General features: G+C 36.4%; 1 protein-coding gene across 7 annotated transcripts in view; it reads right to left on the reverse strand.

The window, feature by feature from the left end:
* Positions 1-3,805: 3,805 nt before the first annotated feature.
* The window catches only part of TERT (telomerase reverse transcriptase), a 29,347-nt gene continuing 10,631 nt past the window's right edge, over positions 3,806-22,521 (reverse strand). The window contains exons 5-17 of one of the 7 annotated variants that reach the window (XM_090137243.1): positions 20,588-20,770; positions 19,106-19,267; positions 18,679-18,774; positions 17,008-17,043; positions 16,827-16,912; positions 14,954-15,067; positions 13,133-13,204; positions 11,092-11,277; positions 9,736-9,862; positions 9,338-9,399; positions 7,778-7,902; positions 7,474-7,611; positions 3,806-4,796 (exon numbers count right to left, since the gene is read on the reverse strand). In XM_090137243.1, the coding sequence (XP_089993369.1) occupies positions 4,693-4,796; positions 7,474-7,611; positions 7,778-7,902; positions 9,338-9,399; positions 9,736-9,862; positions 11,092-11,277; positions 13,133-13,204; positions 14,954-15,067; positions 16,827-16,912; positions 17,008-17,043; positions 18,679-18,774; positions 19,106-19,267; positions 20,588-20,770 (1,491 nt within the window). In that variant the 3' untranslated portion in view covers positions 3,806-4,692. Of the gene's footprint in view, positions 4,797-7,473; positions 7,612-7,777; positions 7,903-9,337; positions 9,400-9,735; positions 9,863-11,091; positions 11,278-13,132; positions 13,205-14,953; positions 15,068-16,826; positions 16,913-17,007; positions 17,044-18,678; positions 18,775-19,105; positions 19,268-20,587; positions 20,771-22,521 lie in introns of those variants that run through there. The other 6 variants (XM_090137247.1, XM_031589123.2, XM_090137245.1 and 3 more) reach the window with 6 other exon arrangements.

The raw sequence follows: 22,521 nt of genomic DNA on the forward strand, positions 1-22,521 counted from the left end.
GTGAGGGAGAACTGCAAATGCCCTTTCACAGCACTTGCTGCATGGGTACTGACTGCCAATGCTATTTCTGTTAGAAAGTCAACAGCAAACCACAAAGCCTAATGAAGAGAGCCATGCTGAGAGAATCCAGAAGCTCGTGGGACAGCTTTTGCTCAGATATTAATATTAATCCACTGTCAGTGGAACTAGACTCTCCAGGCAAGCCATTTCAAATCCAAATGCCTTTCCCAACCACACCAACTCTCACTAGATTTGTCAGAAGCTTGATAACAGCTAGTTCAACCTACTCACTCCCTAAGGTTACTACTAAAAGTTCAAAGCAATACTACAAGGGCTATCTCCCTGTTAATGAGACACAGTGTGCAGAAACAGGACATAATGACTTGCTCTAACAGAAGAGTTGGAGAGATCTGACAACCCTCATGTGCATGGCACTGACTCCTTCCTGCTCCTGGGCTCTATAACTTACCCCTGGATTTGCCCCTCTTGTAATCCTAATTACATCATTACAGCCTTTGGCTGCTCAAGACATTCCTCCTGCCATAATACTAAAATAGAAACAGAAATGCCAGAACATCTATTTTTTATAATACTTCTGCAAACTGCTGACTGCTTTTAGAAGGGTTAATTGCTAAAAGTGAGCTTAGGGGCATCAGATAATAAAATAATAGAAAAAATAGGGGAAATTAGACACATAACAGATAACTAATTACACATCACAAATTAAATTTGAAAGGTTATGAGCTAACTGAGATTTCCATAAAGAATAGTTTCAATAAAATCTGTTTCAATTTTGAGCATACATTCATATAAAAATTAACTACGTAAATAGAAATTTTAATTAAAGTGTACACTATACATTCACATGTTTGATTACAGATAGATGTTCATTAAAATCAAATACGCAGGGGTATGTCATCAGGCTTAAGATTTTGGTCAGAGCTATGCCCATAACTAAAACTGCAGCTAAATAATATAGACATATGCTGAGAAAATAATGAAGCTACGTATAGATTTATAGACTTGAATCTTGGGGATGTATCTCGAGTCACTGTCATGACACAGACAGTGGAAATTTTGAACTCCTTGACTTCTGAGCTCCTCATTATTGTTCCCCTGATGACAGACTGCATGGATCACTGGACATATGCTTCAGTCTGCAAAAGGAGGCAAAGGAGAGAGACTTAACTAAAGTTCACAACAGGGAAATGCACAAGGTTAAGTTACTGTTTAGCTGAAGTAGGCATGTAGAAAATCTGCTAAACAGCTCCTTCAGGAACACTGCCTTTCTGTTCTTGGTGCATTTTGGATGTGATCTATACTGGAATTTCTGTGCTAGAACTGTAGCCTCATTTCAGTAAATTTTAGTGCTCCAATCCCCCCTTTCCTATTCACAGAAAGCATGGTATCTTATGAGGACTTGTTCCCTTAGATAGCATGACTGACTTTCTTTTGAGTAGCATAACTGAAGAAGTCTTTTCCTAGGACAGAATAGAAGAGGATAGAATTCTTTGGGCTGGACTGGGCTGCAACTAGAGCTGGAGAGTAAATCAGTATGAGACAGAGCTACAGGCATTGTGATTTTCAGCCATAACAGAATTTCTAGCCCAAAGATACAAATTTGTATAACAAACTCAAGTACCTATTAATACAAAACAAACAAAAACCCAAAACAAAAACATAGCAAAAGCATTGCAACAGCATCAGAAATGAAGAATCTTCGAAATTATCCTAAAACAGACATAGAAAACCTGTAGAGAGAGGACCATACTCCTTCTGGAGCACAAGCATTTCCCTACAATGCAAAATTTCATACCTACCTCAAACTGAAATTCACAGTCTGAAATCCCTTTCCAACAGGAAGCAGTGAGGATATCTTTGAAGCATGTTGATGCTTCTACTTCCTCTAGAAGAGTTTGTGTCAAGTTTCTCCCTTCCTGCTCTGCATAGAGATAGTAATAAACAACCTTCATCCCAACCACACTTCCTCCCCAAAGTGGCCCAAATAAAGTTTCTGACAAGTTGACTGAGATCATAGGTTGCACAATACAGTTACAGTGGCTGGCCACGCTCTTGATCTTTCTACTTACTTTCTCCTAAACACTGAAATAATTTTAACATTTCCCCTCATGCAGTCTCCTGAATTTTTCCCAGCTTTCCAGTGATTGTTGAAAACTCACAGCACAGGTTCTTAAGCAAATTATTTTAGTATTTCCAGCCCAAAGTTACTCAATCCACCACGATGTTTCCTGTCACCAGCTGCTGTTTAACATACTTTCTACCAGTTAAGTAGAAAATATTTTACCACTATGATATATTGCACTACTTATTTTAAAACAGTTCATTACAGAAGTAGCTTTAAGGAATGTTTCTACCGTCTCTTCAATGGTTTGGACCAATCATTTTAGTGCAGTAAACCTATGCTACTGTTAAATTTATTCCTTAAACATGTGTTCCCAGCATTTTCTCCATCAGTCCTGAATTGTAGCAGCAAGTTTCCAGTACAGTACAGAGTGCCATATTTTCTACAATTTTCCAATTTTCCATTTGCAAAACATGTACTAGTTTCAGCACTGCTTTCAATGGCCTTCTTAACTAGGCTATTTTAAAAAGAAAGTGAATTCTGAGAAATATTTGAATTTGTTTACAAATAGCCTTCAGAAACAGCAACTGCTGCTTTAAACTGATGACTTAGCAAGTAGTTACACTAAAGGCAAACATCAGTTCAGAAAATTGCATCACACTTCACATGTTTTTTCCAAAAATACACCTTTAACTGAGATACTTCCTTGCTAGTTTATATGCCGCTTAGTCTGCTGTGTACAGAGTAAAAATGATCTAGTTCTGGCAATATATCTGCAAGTCAAAGCATCCTGTGGAAGCAGAATAAAGAAGCAATGAAGTTAGAGATGGGACCCCAGTTGTTCTGAGCTTTAAGGGGGGAAAAATACCTCATCCTATTCTAGAAGGGAGCATGCTGAAAGACATTACAAACCTTCAGTCTATTAAACAGTAAAAAAAAAATTAAAACAAAATGTGTTTCTTTCTTAGCACGCAGGAAAAGTCTGCATTTAAAGGCTTTAGAAGCAAACCTATCCATAACCACCACGCTCTTAAATGAAAGCAGAGAGGTTTTCTTCTAGTCCTCACTAACCCACCTCTTTCCAATGCTTTTTAGAAAGAGTATAATTCAGCACAGTTGCTACTCCAGTTTTCTACCACAGTTTTCCAGGACACTCTTTTGATCACCCCAAAAGTTTGCCTTGAGATGGCTGTTAAGCACAGAACAGAACCCATTCTCTCAGCATGAATTCACATCATAGGATCCTGGCTTCTGAGGTATTTTCAGACTTCCCCAGCCCCTATCCTGCACAGTTCTTTCATAGCAGGTGTGCTTATCCATTCTCAGGAATGGATTAGGCTCATCCTTCTCAGGAGGTCTATCCAAAATACAGCGATCAGGACAAAATAAACATGCATTCATTATTACTGCTGCCCACCAGCAAGGCCTTCTTCAACATAACGCACAGAATGCATTGAGCCAGTGCAGTAAGTAGCAAAGAACCAAAATTTATACCACCTGCAATTACACAAAAACTTATTAGTATAGCAGAAGATGAAAAGAGCAGCAGACAGGAAGGAATGCATAGATGAAGAAAGACTGAGTGAGGAGTAAATAGCCACAGGAAGTAGCAACTCTCTCAGAAGTACAGGAAGTTCTTGAAGTGCTTAAGTTTCATCCCTGCCAAGAGATTTTATTTATTCTAATGAAATAGCTCTACATTATAGCATTGCAAATTCAACATGTGAGCCTAGGGAAAAAAAGACACGTGGGCAGGCTTACCAGGGCAGTCATAGAGCAAAATTCAGTCCTGTACAACAAGCCAACAAAAGGGCTAGATAGTAGTTCAGTACTACTAAGGAGCAAAAGATAAGCTTAAATAAAGAACAGGAAATGCAAATATACCAAGCAGATTACTTTTCTATTGTTTAATCAATAATTCTGGTTCCCCTTGTTTTTGTAGTTATAAGTACATCACCATTGTTCTGTACATTTCTACAAACTCTCAGAATATATTAAACATGTTGAACATATCCAGATTTAGCATACAAATTTTGACTGTGTTCTCCAGAGCAAAAAAATCTTTATCCCATATATCTTGCCAGGCGCAGCCATGAAATGCACTTTCCCTGTACCAATAAGTGCCTTTCAAGACACTTCCAAGTTGAGAGGGATTGGGTTGAAGTTTACTATAAAATAAAGGTATTGGAGACAAGTATGCATTATTGCAACTATGTAGACAATTTATTATAAAATTGTCTGCAATAGAAAAATCAAAGAACAGTTCTTCAGAAACAATACATGGCAAAAATGTTGATCTGTTTATACAGATAACTTGAATATGTCTTCATCAAGAAGAAAGGAATTACTGAAGGAAATCAAGCCAAGTTCACAGGCTGTACTTCAAACAGCCTTCAAACTTACAGAAAAACACAAACATGAAGATGTTAACAAAATAGCCTGCTCTTTTAAAGCCATTGTGTGGTACCTAACAAAAAAAAAAACAAAGAAAACTTTCAAGTAAAGATGCTTTCAGTTCACTCTACCAAAATTAACTACAGAGAAAATTAATCTAAAAACTTAACATTTATTTCTAAGCCTGGAAGGATTATGAAATAAACCTTCATCACTTAGTCCAGTATAGTTTTGAAATCTTGACAAAGAGATGGTTCCGTCACTGTCTTCAGCAGTTCCATAGTATCCCTTGGTATCTTCCCAAACAGATGCATCTTATCTACAAAAAGCATCAAAAACAATGTATTACTACTGCAGGTAACTAACAATTTGTTCTTAGGCAAAATGCTAGTAAGTCATGAAATCAACAGTAACTTAATCCAATAAAAAAGCTAGAACACCTGGAATACAAGGGTAAAAAGGCTATAAGAAAACATGCTGCTCTTCTCCTGCCCTTAAACACAGCAGACAATTGCCAGTTAAAAAATCATATGTTAAAACATTAACAAGCTATGGAAAACCAAGGAGTACATTCCTCCCAGTATGTCCTTGCAATACTGCTTGTATCTAAGACTTCTAAAAGTTTTTAGAAAACTACAAGACCAATTACTCAGTAACTATATCCACCTAAAAAGTTCTGTCAAAGCAGCATCACTCTGAAAGACCCTAATTTAAACAGCTCCCAGGACATGGGACACATCCTCATCTAGCTGGTGATATTCATCTATAGGAGGATGGTATTCCCAAACTGATTTTTTCCTCCTCTACTTTAAGATTTGGCATTAAAGAAGTCTATAATTGGAACTGACATCAGCAAAAAGAGGAAAAAGTATTTCATGGAGAAGACACCTTTCTCTCTAACTGTGGCTACAGCAGTCCTCCCCACTGTGCCCCCTTGTAAGGCTACCTGGAAAGATATCCTTAAGGAGAAAAATTCTGAAGACTTAAGATTTAAGAGCCTCGTTTAATTATCTCTTTTATTTTTAACGTGACAATCAGTTTTGAAACACAGAACGTCACTGAAGTCTATGGCCAACAGAATTAAAGACAATAAAAAGGACTTTTCAAAGATTAGAAAGAACATGTAAAATCCTAGCAACAGTTTAAGTCTGTTACCTAAACAGGGTTGGTAAAATTGTCAATGGTGCAGAAAGGCAGAAGTGCTCAATAAACATTTGTTCTGTATTTGGAAAGGAGATAGATGGTGTATTTATATCTTATCACGATACGGAAAGACTCTTGCTCCCTTCCCAACTGGTAATAATAGGAGGGATGTTAAACAGTAACTATGCTTTAAATACTTAACTCTGAAGAATGATTTTAACTTGTACTGATGTTGATATTTAACAGGTTTTGGAACACTGGGGAAGACCTTCTCCCCAAAGCCCATGAGCTCAATATTGATTTTGAAGGAGAGTAATGGAAAGGCATGCATAGGGACACAAGTGAAAAATGAAGTTTATATCAATTTCTGTCAAACACCACGATCTCACAGGGGAACAGTTTTTATATAGCTGATACAAGCTCCAAAATTACAACAAAAAATATAGTTGTTAAGTCAACACAGGTGCTATTACTAGTCTTAGTTATCTTTATGCTACAGATTGCTGTGCCGTACAGATATACAAAGCTAGCTTTGCTTTAGAGGAACACACCTGAGTAGCAACAGCTGTGATGTCACAGCTTCTCTGACATCCACATATGCTATCTGATTTCCAGAAACATGACAGAACTTAAAATACAGCGTTCAAAATTAGCTCCAGTATTTTAACACTGTGCTTGGATTGTCTCTACAACGTGATGTACTGATTACAATAACAACATTACTCTGGAATACATCTGATGCAGGTGAAACAAAAATAGAAGTGACTAAAAAACTGTGTACCAATGTCTCTTCAAATGGATTTTTATTTAGGGAATTCCTGCAGAAACTTCAATTCTGCTCCCAACAGAAAGTGCAGAGGACATGTTTCTAAGGGCTGTGGACATGCCTACTCACCCCTCCATTTGTTTCCTATAAATGTTTAAGTGTCTTTTTTGTCACATTGAACTGACAAAAATAAGACTCTGTGCATTCAGGCTTTGCCACTGGCCTTTGATACAGGAAGGAAATGCCTACTTTCAAAAACGGAACTGCTCCTTTTCCAGGGCACTATGCCTCAGCACAGGTACCAGAGGAAGCCTGTGCTACATCTACAGATGAAGTATTGGTTATTCTCGAACTAGAATAAAAGAACCCAAGTAACATCTCATTCAGAGTGCAATTACACGGTCAGTGCTGGGAGACTGTGAAGCAGTGGCTACACCTAGCCTCCACTAAGGCTTAATTCAGCAGCTCTACTAAGTGCTTCAGGAAAAGCTACTTGTGTTTTTAATAACTTACAATTGAAAGCTCTGTTATTTCTGTGGCTGTTCCAGCTACAGAATACACAACTGGTCAAGAAGAGGGAGCTGCTCAGTGCCAACAGACATCATCTTTAATAGAGTGGAAGAGTCACAGAGATTTGCCAGCACCACTCTATAACAATGAGACACACAGCACAGCAAGAGCTTCTATTTCAAAATGTTCCCAGTGACTCCTTTGGGGGTCAGAGTTTACACTGTGGGAGGAAATTATTTTGTTGGAGTTTATCTATGTTGTTTAAAAGTAGAAACCTGAGCCTTTGTATTTTATTTGATCAATATGAACAACACAATCAGTTTTTGAACTGTACAAGCATGATGAGTGTCAAATAACAACAGATGTGCCTTAAGAACAAGGTTCTAGAAAATGAAATGCTGAAAAACATACCATTTTAATTTGCCTACTTAAAGTTAATTGATTTCATTAAGAACAGAAAGCTTGTTACTGTACATTTTAGAACAACACTGTATGATAAAAAAAACTTAAAAAAAACATTAGATTGGAAGATTTTATGAAAACCATATTTAAACTGTAGAAGTAATTGAATACTTACAGACTTTAAGGGGCTTAAGTAAGCATTTGTAAATAACTTTGTGGTTGGACAGTTTGACAGTGAAGGCATGATAGCAGAGCCATTCTGCTGCCTCAAAAGGGAACATGCCAGATGCATCTTTGCTACCTAAAGAAATCCCTAGAGACAGAACAAAACGACACTGAAAATTACATATATTCAGAAGTACAACTGACCCTTCCCACTACTTTCTATAAAACCAGAAGGGGTACACATTCAAGACTATTTATTTATCTTAAAAAGTAAATTAAAAAAACACTACTTCACTGCTACTAACACACTATACCTGGATTTTTAGCTTTCAGGATAAAATAGCAGCATGAAGCAGTATCAGAGATGATCCTTAGGAAGAAATAAGGATTATTCCTAACTTTCTGGTTGAATGGAAGCTGAAGAACACAGGCATGGAACCTGTTAGTAAAAAACAAACAACAGCCTTTTTAATCACAAGTCATTTGCTATTTCAAGTAAAATTATGATTATGTACCTTAGGCACTGCACCACACTTAAAAGCACCTTTAGCCAAATAAACACTGTTAGCATGAGAAACCTCTCCTATATACAAATTCCTGCAGTGTCAGGCTTAAGATAACTTCTATAACTTCTGTGGTGGAATAAGACGTAGAAGTCATCTCCCTCAGTAATGGAACTCTCTTCTGAGCACAGTGAATATCTTGTGATGAGGGAAAATTAAACTCACATCCTCATCAGTCTCACTCACAAACCACTGGGATAGAGAACACACGCAAGAGGGAGAGAGGAAGGTGAGGGAAAAAGAAACAAAAACAAAATCAACAACAACAAATCTTGTTCTTCAGGAAAACAGATCTCCAAATGATGAATTTAAGAAAAAAGCTCGTGTCACATCCTAAGCAGAACTCTAGCAAAATAGTAACACATGATGTTTCCCTATTTACTAACAACTCTTATGCTCTTTCTGTGCTAAAACAATAAACAACAAAAACTCTTAATGGATTATCTCTTTATTCACAATCAGAACAAATAAGAAACCAACCTTTTCCTTGTTTGTCATTCAGAAGCTGATAAACAGGCTTAATAAACTCAACCAGAAAACAATATCAACACAAGTATATTCTTCTTTTGTCATTGCTAGGGTTGTGTTGAACAGAAGAATACTTTCAGTGCATGACAATCCTATGGTATTAACATAAGCAACCACCAGAAATTATTAATAAAAAGGATTTTAGAGCTCTGCAGCAGAGCACCACTCAATCTTTATGCTATTCTTTAGACCCAGGATCTTCCTGTTTTATTCAGTGCATTCAATCATGCAAAGTTTTTGGTGCAGTTTACTTTTTTCTCAGAACCTCCTTGTCAACTTCATCCTTGCTTAAAGTGCTTACTTTCTCTGCTGGTCAAGAAAAGCTCACAAGTCAATAACATTTTTACCAGTTAAGAAGCAATTAAGACATTATCAGCAGCTAAGAAGTCAGAGTTAACTTGGAAGAATGAAACCCCACTTGATGCAAAGCTATACAGGTCAAAGTTCCACATGATTTTAATGGATACAAAGTTCTAAATATAATCTCAATGTAATCTGCTTCTCACTGCTCCTAGAACAAAAGAAACCGTTCTTCTTGAAGTCAGCTGTAAACACTATATTGAAAATTAATTTGTCAAAGTGTCATTTAAACACACATACTAACATCATCTCTACCCTAAATCTATTATTATGCAAGAACAGTCTTAAGACACAATTATGTGACTTTCTGCTGACATTTAACAGTGTACATGTTTATGGTATGCATTTTGCTAAGCAATAGCTGCTGTGTGTCAAGACAGTGGCACGGAACATTCAGAATTACTGCAAGAAGCAGTGACCTACCTGTAAGCCTGAAGTAAAAATATCTTGTAGATGTTAATTAAAACTGTTTTAAGGCTGTTGATCTGGAACAAAATAGAAACAAAACCACAAGAATATTTTTGTCTTACCATATCATTTGTATGAGTTCAACAGAAAAGATGATTTAGAGATGTAGAGAAAAAAACAACTTATGCTATACTTTCCATTATTTTCTATTACGTACCCAAGCAACAATGGGCTCAGAACAGAAGGCTCAGCTCCAGAAGCTGCTGTGACCCCACCCACATTTAGTCGATGCCAAGATTTCAAAGTTAAGTGCATAACCTTTCCAAATCATCTCTTTTGTTAGTCCTCAATGCTGTTTAATGCTGTTCTCACTAATGAAAATTTTTTACAAATATCCGTTTCCATAATCTCACCTTTAAGTCAAGAAGTAAAGGATGGCATTTCAGTTTGAGGACTGCAGTCAATTTGCATTTCATGTTTTTCCCAGCTATTCTACTCGAATTGAAGGAAAGACTTGATCTGATAGAAGTAAAGGCATAACTAGAATGAAAATAATAATAATAATAATCAGATTCCATGGGCTAACAGACCAAATTAAATTCTGTGAAATAAAGTTCATTTAATTTCTCATCTTAGAGAAACTGCCTCCAAATCAATAAGCCGAGACAAAAAGATGACAATAACAAAATCAGAACTAGAAACCAACAGAACATAGTGGTATTAAGGCTATCACCTAGGGAATTACTTCAGAACCTTAGAACAGAATCATTTCCAGTTATTTAAAACACCACCATCACTGTCAAGTTATATTCTGTGATCCAAGCAAGCAGGAGCTAAGTTTACCTTGGCCCAACAACCTTAGCATTGGAATTACTGGAGTCAATCTTATCTAAAGCAAGGAGATCACCCCATAACAGCTTCTCTGTTTAGTGCCTCCCAAACCGTGAGCTCCAATGTCATCAACAACATAAACTGTTTCTTCTGTTGTTAAACAAACAAACAAAACAAACCAGAAGTCATACATTCCTTCTCTCATATTAACTGACCAAACTTTTCTCTTTTGGAAGACAGTTGAAGAACCATTCTGGCAGTGCAAGACCTCCTTCTGATTTCTCACTTGAACATATTCATGGGCTGTTTATAGACAAAACTACAATATTATCCTTCAGCTTAAAGTTATTTTCTGTTAATCTTTGAGAAATGTCTAATGTAATCTCTAGGAGTCCTTTCAAAGTGCCTATAAAGCTTTTCAGCAGGATACATTCTGAGTTTTATGCCGCTTTAGTCAGACTGCTCCATTAGTACACCCATGTTGCTGGTTTAAAGGCAGGTTACTTCTACCCGATGCTAACACCTGGAGTACATCTGGAACCTCTGGAACTTAAAGAACTACTAGTCCCTCTAGCGTACAGAAAGTGAATTCCAACCTGTATTCTTGCAATACTATTTGCTGAAAGCTGCATCCCACATGAATCCAGAATAATAAACGTATTTATACTAACTGTGAAAGAAGTTAAACCGAGGTGATCAAATAGTTTCTGAAAAAGCATGTAGTCACCATGTGGCACGTGGGATAAAATGTATGTGCATTCCACCAGGATGTAATGAAGAAAGCATCAGAAAAAAAAGTATAAATAGCTGTATAAGAAACAGAACAGTAAAGTGTATTTTGCAGTTAATTCAACTATACTATTTACAAGATACTCTCTTGTTTTTCACACTGTGTATAGCATACTGTAAAGCTGATGCTGGAATATACAACCATTTACCTGGAGTAATCACAATAAACCTCAAGTGTCTGCATATCCAGTAATAAACCACACCATGAGATCAAACGACAATCTGGCAGCTGTTTGAACTTAGAACATCCCGGGATATCATCAACAGGAAAATTCACCACTGTCTTCTTGGCATTTATTAAAAAGCCATACTCAGGAATACCTGCTGCTATAGTCCTAAAACAGATAAAAACAGTTACCCTAAGCATCCACAAAAAAAGTAGAAAAATATACCCACAAAAAACAACATGATGCATACAGGTTTGCATAAAAAAGCAAACCCAATAATGAAGGGAAACAGCTCTTAAGGTTAATGAACACAACTAGAAATACACAACACTGAAGTCAATGCAGGTAAATAAATAAAAAGCTTAGTGGAGAAGAAAAGCTTTTACAGGTCAGTGCCAAAACAGGTATTAGTATTTTAAATATTTGAGATCAGCTGCACAAACCAAACTCACAGAAATCACTAGAAAAAGATGGATGAAGAATTATTGTTTCTGAAAGTTCATGAAAAAAGGATAATCTAGATAACAGGAAATTCATTTATCTGATGAAAAAATCTTGAACTTTCTTCAACAAGGTTTTCCCCAAGTATCTCTTTATTGCATTAGGCCTGCTGATTACCTACCACAGAATTACTACACACTGGGTCAGCAGTTTCATCTCATGGACAAGCAGCAGTTTGTCTTATTTGGGTGATTAATTCAAGTGCAGCCTTCATGCTTTTAAAAGGGGAGAGGAAGAGGTAGACTCTTATTTTTGGGAAGTAATAGTCAAAACATTGTCTCCTGAGAACGAATTTCTTGAGTCCCTCACTTCTAACACTACATTAGGAAAACTGCCACTGCTTCCTTTGTTGCAGAGAGCTCACAGGACTTGTGAGCAGATGCAGAAAGAGGATCTTCTACAGAAGAGGCTACCTGTGTTCAGAAAACCAAGAAGCTAATGCATAACATGCAAGTAGAAGAATATCTGCAATACTAATGTGAGTGATACTATATTGGAAAGCTATTACAGGGATTAATGGCTTGGAGGCATCCCCAGCCTACGGGTTCGACTTAATTCCAGAAACATAGATTCACACGTACCCAGAAGTTTCCTTTTGTTCTGAAACAGAACTGAGGACTAATGAAATCTTTGAAGTACACCATTTCACTACTTAGGACAACTAGTGCTTCAAATTGTACGTAACTGACTTCCCCATAACCTTGTAGGGTCACAACAGAGCTGTACCTTTCTGGCTACGAAAACCTTGATGTAACTGACTGCACTGCAGATGTTAAGATTTCCTTCAAGACCTCTCCAAGGGATCCTTTAACAGAAGAGCTCTGACATCAGAACAGGTCTTCTTGGATACCGACTGTGTGTTGAGATCCACAGTAATCAATAAACCCTAACAGGGCCTAATTTTTTTTTCTTTTCTTTTTTTTAAGGAATTTTTTTCTTTTTCTTTTTTTTTTTTTTTTTTTAAGGATTTGCAGCATTCTATAGAATTTGTTTGAAAACTTGATTACAAGTTGCATGCTGCCATGATATCAGCATCTTCAAATACTCACCCCAGAATATTAATGATTAGAAGATTCTTAGCAATATAGCAATACAGTTGCATTCTTTCCCCAGGGATAGAAAGTAGCAGCATGTCTGCTCAATAAAAACCATTTCAAGGATGTAACTAGAACACCTTTTGAAAATTTGAGGGAAAACAGTCATAAAAGAAAACTGTTAGTTTCTTTGGCTTGGTCTACATTACTCGTTCCTGCCAGAACAATCAAGTTCAGGAGGTAGGTCCAGAATTTAAACAGAAGAAGGAATCTCTGATCATTTGAGCTTTTTAGTTTACAGTCAAGAACGTAGCTGTTAAGAACTTCCTAGGCACAGGCTACCAGCAAGGCCTCCAAAATATGCCTTGATTATTAATCCATAAAAATCAAATGCATCTATGTGTACACAGAAGTATAAAGGAGATCAAAGTAAATGACCTAAAAGGTGCTAATGCTTATTACTATAAAGAATATTTTTAATATCATACCTTAGAAAAGTTTTTGCCTGCATTAAGTGTGGTGTAACCAGCAAAAAATCATCAATAAGACGTATTAGGACTCTGTAATCAAGAATAAAAAGATGAGATGCTTTATGTTCTATAGCTCTGTCTTCATTTAACACGTAGTAATTTGTGAAGCTGCAACTTGGATACAAAACAGTCAGACACCGTGTTCAGTTTTGGGCACCTCAATACAGAAAGGACACTGAGATGCTGGAGCAGGTCCAAAGAAGAGCAACAAGGCTTGTGAAGGGCTTGGAGAATACACCCTATGAGGAGTGAGTGAAGGAACTAGGGCAGTTTATATTGGGGAAGGGGAGGCTGAGGGGAGACCTTATTGCTTTCTTCCAGTATCTGAAAAGTGCTTACAGCAAGAGCGGGGTTGGTCTCTTCTCACTGGTGACAGGACAAGGGGAAGTAGCCTCAAGTTGTGCCATGGGAGGTTTAGGTTGGATATCAGGAAAACCTCCTTTACAGAAAGGGTTGTTAAGCACTGGAATAGGCTCTGCAGGGAGGTGGTTGAGTCACCATCACTGGATGTGTTTAAAAACTGTTTGGACGTGGTATTCAGGGACATGATTTAGTGGAAGGTTGCTAGAGTTAGGGCAGTATGTTAGGTTGTGGTTGGACTCGATGATCTTTAAGGTCTTTTCCAACCTGAGCAATTCTATGATTCTATGAGAAGTCTACCATTATAAAGGCTGAAATTTTCTTTTAAATAGAATACATGTCCCAAACTTGCTCATATTTTTCCAATAAATCCTGTTAAGAGACAGATCATAGAAAGGAAGCTCTGGAGATGATCTTTTCCAGTCTCCTTTTTAAAGTGGGACTATGCCATCACAATGATCAGAACAGATATACCTTCATCTATCCAATAGCCAATTGGTTGTGTGTTTTTGCAGTTTTTTTTCACTTTTGCTGTTCGTTTGTTGGGAGAGGGAAATGTTATGTTTAAAGGCCAAATGAAACTATCAAAATCATTCGATGGACACCTATGTAATATTCTAAAAACTGTAACATATACAGCTGCTACACAGCATTCTTTATGTGCACTCTTCGGAATCTTGGTTTCTTAAGTTCAGCATGTATAAACAGAGGCCTTTAGAAGCAAAAAAGTAACTTTTCAGAATCCCACCATCACAGCACACTAACGCTTATCAAAAAGACCTATTACCTGCGTAGGAAGACATTTAATATTCTGAGGCTTTCCATTATCTGGTGAGCCTCCCAAGAAGAGGTACCAGACTGGTGCACTTACCCAGAGTATTTTTACACACTTCCTTTATCTTATTTTGTACAGAATTCACAAGAACGGAGAGAGATGTGAACAGGAACAAGCTTCAGGGGGCTCACCAATACCTAGCTCATGCCTACAGATCTGAGATTCACCTTGCTATCAATTCACAGGGATGTAAAAAGGATGATGTATTTCTTACTGTTAATGAAAAAGCAGAGTTTTCACCATACAAACTTTCAGCAAAGCTCCTAAGAGCCAAGCACATGAACGGCATGGAAGATGTTAGAAGACCGATGTGGACCAACATGCTTTTAAAGCATCCCTTAATACTGTGCTCTTTGTAAGTCATCCACACTCACATCTAGGACAACTCTTCATCTCTTTTCTTCCCAATTATATGAAAAATAAGGCAATTCCCTCTAAAACAGTTACAGTGACACTAAATCTGAGTTTACCATGCTTCTGCTGGAGAGCTGAAAATTCTTGAAATTCAAAATTAAAAGAAAACATATACACACTATACAATACCATAACAGAGTACACAACAAAAAGCACCCAAATCTTCCTACCCATCCTTCTGGATTCCACAAAGTAATTTGTTTTCCATGTCTCCATAGCATAAGCTGCAAAGTAAGGTTGACAAAATGGAGCCCTGTGGGATTCCAGAGCACTGTATATAGTACCTAGAAAAGAATAAAAGAAAAGAAACATCAAAACATGCAACAAGACTCCAATAGTCATTAAACGTATACTTAAGATCATGAAGTATAACATACAAGTTTCAGTAATGAACAGCTGAAAGCCTTCTACTTAGCCTTACCTCTGTTTTTCTTTCCTCTAAGAGTCTAGACACGAGTCCAAAAGAAAACTTTTCCCCCCACTACTGAATTTAAAACAGAATGCACAAAAACACATCCTCCTTTCTTATTAAGAAACTCTAGTTGACAACTGCCAGTAAATGAAAGGAATTTATAATTGAAATCAATCCACAATGCTTTTTTCCTTTACAAAAGAACCTTCAGAGTCACATTTCATCTAAGTGTTGTAATCGTTAGTCTTGCGTTACTTTACAAGTGCTCTTCTACAAGAAATGTAAAGTTCACAATTCATCTTTCAAACTATATTTATTTTTTAATTATCATCCAAACAATTTCCTGCAAATACTAAAAATTCATACACTGAAGCTCATACTGTTCATCTGCAACAGGAATTGAATTCAGGCAGATTCTGAAATTGAGAATTTCTAACTTTTCCCATAAGCAGCAAACATTCACATTAAATCCAAATACAAAATTCACCACTAACAAATCCTGTTTTCTTAAAGCATTTGTTTCAGACAAGCTAGAGTAAAAGTATTTAACTATGTGAAGTAATTTAAATCAGACCATTTGATGTGCTTATTACAGAATCATAGAATGGCTACGATATTCTTCATTTATGATGTCACAGCACGATATGGTCAAGCCATATATTTCCTTGTTTGTTTTGTTGTTGCTGTTGTTTGTTTTTTAAACAAATAAATACTACTCTTTACTTTTAGGGAAATTCTTGATGAATGCCTGTTAAGGAATACAATATTGTTTTCTACAGTCCAGCTTTTTTTTTTTTTTTTTAATATGATCTCTATGATAAACTGCAGTTTTATCACTTAACTGTTCTAATGCTAGAAAACCCTGCAAACACTCTTCCATTTGCCTCCTTGAAGCCTGTTTTCCCCTCACTCTGTACAATGAGTTCAACTACCGTAAAATAAAGTTAGCCTCTCAACAGCAAGAACCTAGCCATCCTAACAGACCTCACTCTGAATTCAGAAGATCCTATTTGTAAGAGGTTTCTACACTTGGTACACATGTGCCACCTAGAGGCAGAAGTTAAATAGCAGATCAGCATTTCTAGCAATGAAGAAATTTTCATTTCGTCCTTCTCTGTAACAGCAGATTCCTAATTTTGGGGTTCCCAGTCATTTTAATTCTTAATGTTAGTATTTTATATTTTTATTGCAACTTGCCAAAGAGCAAGGCCATGCACAAAAAGTTTTATTTTGTACTACAGACTAACAAGGCTTTAGCACTATTGCTTGGACATCTCCTTGCTTCTGTGGTCATCTCCAAGGATTTCAACATTGTTTTGAACAACATCTGAAGCTTTAAATGAAGGTTATGTACCTACAGAATGATGCAGTCTGTGCATAATTAGCATCATCTGCATGGGAAAGAAACTTTTAAAACTCAATTGTTCAAATGCAAATGGATCCAAACAGTTCAGCTTTTTTATAAGGCATAAATTAAATTTCAAAACAGATTTCAAATTAACATGAAATAAAATTCTTTAAAAGATATCTAACAGAAATTCTCTGAGCCAATAAAGGCAGAGAAAAGCAAGCATAAACCAACAAAATAAACAACAAAAAAATCCACACTTCACAAATCTATTTGATTTTACCTGTGCCCAATGTCCAGGATGTTATTATGTAACATTTGAAGAAAGAAAGTAAACAGGGTTGAACTGTTCTCATTAAAAGTTAAGCACTAGAAATGGGACAAAACAAAACCAAAATTGTACTTTAGAAATGTGCTGAAATTAAAAGATAAAATGTAAGTTGAAAATATACGTATTAGCTTACCTGAAGAATTAGACTGTAACAGTTTAGTAAAAATCTCTAAGGTAAGAAACAAAGCAAACATCTAAAATTAAAATCTGAATATACACTCTAATAAGCAACTGTCAGCCAACAAATGAGCAACAGAGTTGGTTTTTGTTTTTGTGGTTTTTTAATTAAGTCTTACTTCAGGAGAAAGAGTTGTTTTGATTAGTGTTACGTTTAAAAAATTGTACATTATATTAACAAATATAAAAAGCTTTTAAAAGTGCTTAAATATTATATTGGCTTACCACATTTATGATATCTCCCCTCTTTTGGTCATGTTCTACCCTTTTCAACTCTTATGTTCTTTACTATTCCACAAGTACAGATAACAGTCTCTTACCAGTTCTGCTACAAATTACATCTCCCTCCCCATGTTACCAATGACTCCGTGCACAAGAACCCATGCAATTATATTGAGTCTTTCATGTTAAAAACGTGTAATAGAAGTTTCATTTAGAGCAGAGGAAGATACCTGTCAGGTCACCTGTGGCTCATGATTTTGTATGTTGTTATCATGGAACACCGTGTCGCCAAGCCATAGAATGTATTTGGAAACTGGCTGGGTGCATCACCTACCTCTACACTTTGTCATGCTCCTTTTACTGAGATAAGTCTTAAGAACAAACATTATTTAGAATTAATACTGTTCTCTAAGGCACATGAGTTAAGCAACTGAAAGGAGCCTGCTTCTAGTAATAGCACTAGCTGGAGCAAATACAAAATTCATGTAATTTTCATTCATTCTCTAACTTCGAAAGGGAGGTATCTCTTCAAACAAACAACAATGTAGTTGATCCTGTTTTGTAATGCACTAACTCCTGCAAAGAAAAGTTTATTCTTAGCAACTTTGGCAGGAGATCATTAAAATAAGCTGATTTTTTTCACGTCATTTCACTATGAAGTGAAGTTTGCTATTCAAAATGCTGTATCTATTTCCCAAGCTACTCAGCTTAGAACACACTTTTCACATTCTTAGTTGTGTGCATTTTGGACGTAGAGCACATCAAAATACTTATTTACTTCACTGGAAAGCTTTTACAATACATAATGGAATTCATTAAGAAAGAAAAAAAAAAAGAACATGGTGGTTCAAATGAACGTTTAAGACACCTGGGAGAAGTCTAGAATTACGTATCACCAGAGTTCCTGCCTGAGGCACTAAATCCCCTGAAAGCCTGCTAGAAACACCAAGTAAGAGATGTCAAAAATCTATCTAAAGAAGGTGCTGAGTAACTAGAACGCAAGTGGTGTCACCACATAATACATACATTCATCTAAAAATAAACAAAAAAACCACATAAAACCCAGGAATCTTCATCTACTTAATGTAGCTTTCTCTTTCAGTTGAGGAGAACCCTCCTAACTTGGGGAGGAATGACTCAAACTCAAAAAAAGGAGAGATTTAGACTCCCTTACATTAGATTATAACAAAGAATTTTTTTTTTTTTTCTATAAGTGCAGTGAGGCACAGGAACAGGTTGCCCAAAGACATGGTGGATGCCCCATCCCTGGAGACACTCAAGGTCAGGCTGAACAGAGCTCTAAGCACCCTGATCTGTTGCAGGTGTTCCTTTCCTTGTAGGGAATTTGGACTACACGACCCTTAAGTGTCTCTTCCAACTCAAATGATTCTAAGATAATATTTACCTGTTCAACTACTATTGCATTTCGTAATGAAGTTCTCTCTTGAAGCTTGGACACAAACTGCTTCATGTCTGGAATAAAATCCTCGAAAGTAGAAACCTGCATATTTAATATATATTTAAAAAAAAGACAACAGCAATAGAATACTCAGTAGCAGATGAAATTAATTCAGTGAAGGGGCCTGTTTTACTGCATTATTTTAAACCAGGTAAGTCTGGTACTGTTAAAATGAAATTTCACCCTCACCTATCTCCATTTACCTTTACCCTTACCAACACCGAAGAGTAAGAAACAACTTTGTTCCCTCCAGGATATTTCCAACACTATCAAAATAAAGGTTTTCTGAAGTAATTTATCTAATTCACATTCAGACAAAAAAAAAAAAAGCTACAAATATACTCCTTGGACAGAAATGAGCAAGTAGTCATACGTGTCTCTTATAGAGCTTCCTGGCTTTTCCAGTCGGGGTGATCATAATCACAGCATACCATCTTATTCCATATACAGTTTGGCTCTCAGGTTTCAAGACCTGTGAGATCACTTCCACAAGTTTCTTGTGAGGAATAGTATCAAAAGCTCTGGACACATCACCCTGAAACAGAAAAAAATATCTTCTATTATGTTCTATATGTTATGTTTAAATATCTTACATATTCATCAATATCACCATAAATACTGTGACAGTATGGAGAAAAAAATAACCATTGTAGTATATAACCACAATTGAAGCATCACACAGGAATGAAATTACAATTTTATTCTAAATTGTCACAAGCAAACTCATTTCTCATCTGAAGACTCTTTCCTCAGTCATCAATGAGTTTTCCTTTGCAGCGGACAACCAAACTCAGTATCTGTTACTAGCAGAAAATGGTACAGGAGTCCCTACATTCATCTGTACTGTGTAGCACTTATTTTCATGATCAGATACCAATGGACACAAAAGGTAGCATGCTGAAGTTGCATACACAGCCTTAAGTATTACATTGCACTGAAGTTTACTGCTAAAATTTTTATATGATTATTATTTTAAGAAATTTTCTCTTCTATATATAATTATGATCATGACATCTTAGACTTTGGAAAAATGTAAAACCTAGATGTTTTGCTTTTTCTAAACCTTATTCTATGATCTTAACTTTGCTTTTATTTGTCATAGTCACAATTCAAGGCCTACTGAAGAAGCAAAAGCTTGTAAACAACTGTGTCAACTACGTGATCCTTTATCTTTAAATATAAGATAATAATAATTGAAAATAATTTTGGGACATGACAACTGATGCACAAGAGCATGAGGTAGGAGCCCCGCTATATTATATATAAGCTGTATAATTTCATATGAATCACTTCAACTCAACAGCAACAGCCTGCTAGCTATTACTTAACACAAGAGTTAAGAAAATGCTCCTTCAAAAAAAATCAGATTTTACAATAACTCAATTATTTGAAGTGGTAGAATAGATTTGTTGGACACGCTTTATACTTCATTATTTATTCTCAAGAGATATCTACGTTATGGACATAGAAGAGACCTATTTACTGAAAGGACACTGAATTTATCTTGATGCACATAGGATTTTTTTTCCTGTTTTTAATTTAGGAAAATGACCCTAAAAGCCTATTCAAGTTTATATGTTTGTCCCATCGTTATACCCAAGTAAATGTAACTGCAGAAGCATAGCACATGTCTAGAAGCAAGAGCAGCTGCATGACAGAGAAATTAATAAAAATATCAAAGTAAAGGAAGCAATAGTTCAGGAAAAGCAAACAAACAAACCAGTGTATATTAGGTATGCACAAAAACCAACTATGACAAAGAAGCAGTTATGCACAGAGATCACAGCTATAAAAAAAAGTCTGCAGTAACCATCTTTGAAAAGTTAGTCTGAATGCAGGATTAGAATAGGCATACCTTTACAAAGTAGAAATGAGGCATTTCACCACCTGATTCAAAAACCTTTGTAACAAACTCCTTCCATTTCCTGTAGATATCATCTCTTCCGAATACTGAAGAGCCAATGATACTGGTGTTTACAGTTCGTTCATAATTTAACACACTAAATAGATTTTTTAGCTGAGTGTTATAGCGCTGTATCTACAGAGACCAAAGAGAAACATCCTAAGGTGTTGAAACATACTAAATGCAACGCATCTAAATTTCTCATTTAGATGAGCTATGAGAGGAAATCTGTGTATTTGCTGTACTACTTTGATGAAATACAGTTTTCAGGAAGAACGAACATAGCTGCAGTGACTTCCTGGAAGTCAAACAGTCAGACAAAACAGTCTCAAAGACACCAATATGGTGTCACAGTCATGGACATAAATAAATAGACTTGGATAAATAAAATCACCTCCAGCTATAAGGTAAGAAGAAATAACAACATGTGCTTGAGACTTTAAGCTAAATCCAGCTGCATCACCACATGAGCTATCTACAAATAATTTATGCAAAGATTTACTCTACTTCAGCAAAGATTTAACTCTCTTAGTTACGGGAATAGTGGAGTACAGCAGTGTGGGAGTGAAGTCCTGCAGGTCAATCAGCTCTGTCAACATAGATCTCGCTACAAGAGTTTGGAAAAGGCAAGCTGTGGTATTAAAGGAAGTAAACAACTGCACCAGTGGCACACTAATGAATCAGTTTAGAACTCTGGAGAATTCCTCCAAAAATGCATACATAAATTCTAAAAGGTTTCTTACTCTAAATGGTAGCATTGTGATCAAGTCATGCATGCAGTAAAATTACCAAATATGAAGCATATCAAATTCATCTGAGGACATCATTTTTGCACTGAAAAAAATCAATTCCAGGTTTCAGTGAAAAAACTGACAAAACTAAAGCACACCAAAATCACTTGTACTGCTGTCACCAACTGCAAACAACACGATCCAACTTTACTGTTTTTCATTAAGTAAATAGTTTGTTAATTCACTGGCTGATCCTGCAAAATACTTTTGACTACAAAAAATTAACTGCTGAATTGACTGCTGAAAATTAAGACACTTTCCTGAATTAGTGCAGTGGTTTCTTTTCTGGTATACGCCAAGTTCCTATGAAAAGCAGTCAAAAGGGTAGAGATGTAGCTCAAAGATAAATAGAAGCAGCAGATCAAAGTAGTTATCGGTAGAGAAGTTCCTCCTTTCCTTCTTAATGACTGTGTCCCCGGATGGCTGCCTTAATACCTTCTCACAAAGCTGATGGCCATCTGGGTGTTAGCACACGGATCAATAAAGGACAGTTGAAGCTTTTACATTCAAAAATCAGTTTGAACTAGGCCTGTGAGACCTCCAGCAGCAATATTCACAGCAGTAACTTCTTGTAATGCTGGCAGGAATTCTTTCCAGTCCCTCAGTTTTCCAGAACAAGTTTAATTCATAGTGCTATCAATATTTTCACAAAACCTAAGGGTTTGCTGCAGAATGCAAAAAAAGATTATACGCTCTCAAACAAATCAGTTAATTAAGAAATCCTCTTTGGGCTTCTCATTATGTTTGTGTATCTGTGTATGTATCTGTATTTACACACAGATATGTTTAAGTTCAAACACAAAGAAGGTTGAAAAGCAAATACATAAAACCTCTATTAAAAAAAAGCATAATCTACACTGTTTGAGGATAAACTCACAGAACTGGACTAATTTCACGACAGTTTTGGCAGCAAAGGTTAAGAGCTGCCCAAGAGCCGGAAGTTAATTTGCTGGGTACTTGAGAGATTTTTTCTGGCAATTCATCTGGATGCATTCCTCTGCTGAGCTGCAAGAACTGACAAAGTCTACCACTGCAGTTTCAGACTAGCTTTAAAATTCCAAACCCTGGAACACTGTCAGACACAGAAAGAATGTG

This window comes from Phasianus colchicus, chromosome 3 (assembly GCF_987193195.1).
Source record: "Phasianus colchicus chromosome 3, bPhaCol1.hap1.1, whole genome shotgun sequence".
NCBI classification, from domain to species: Eukaryota; Metazoa; Chordata; class Aves; order Galliformes; family Phasianidae; genus Phasianus; species Phasianus colchicus.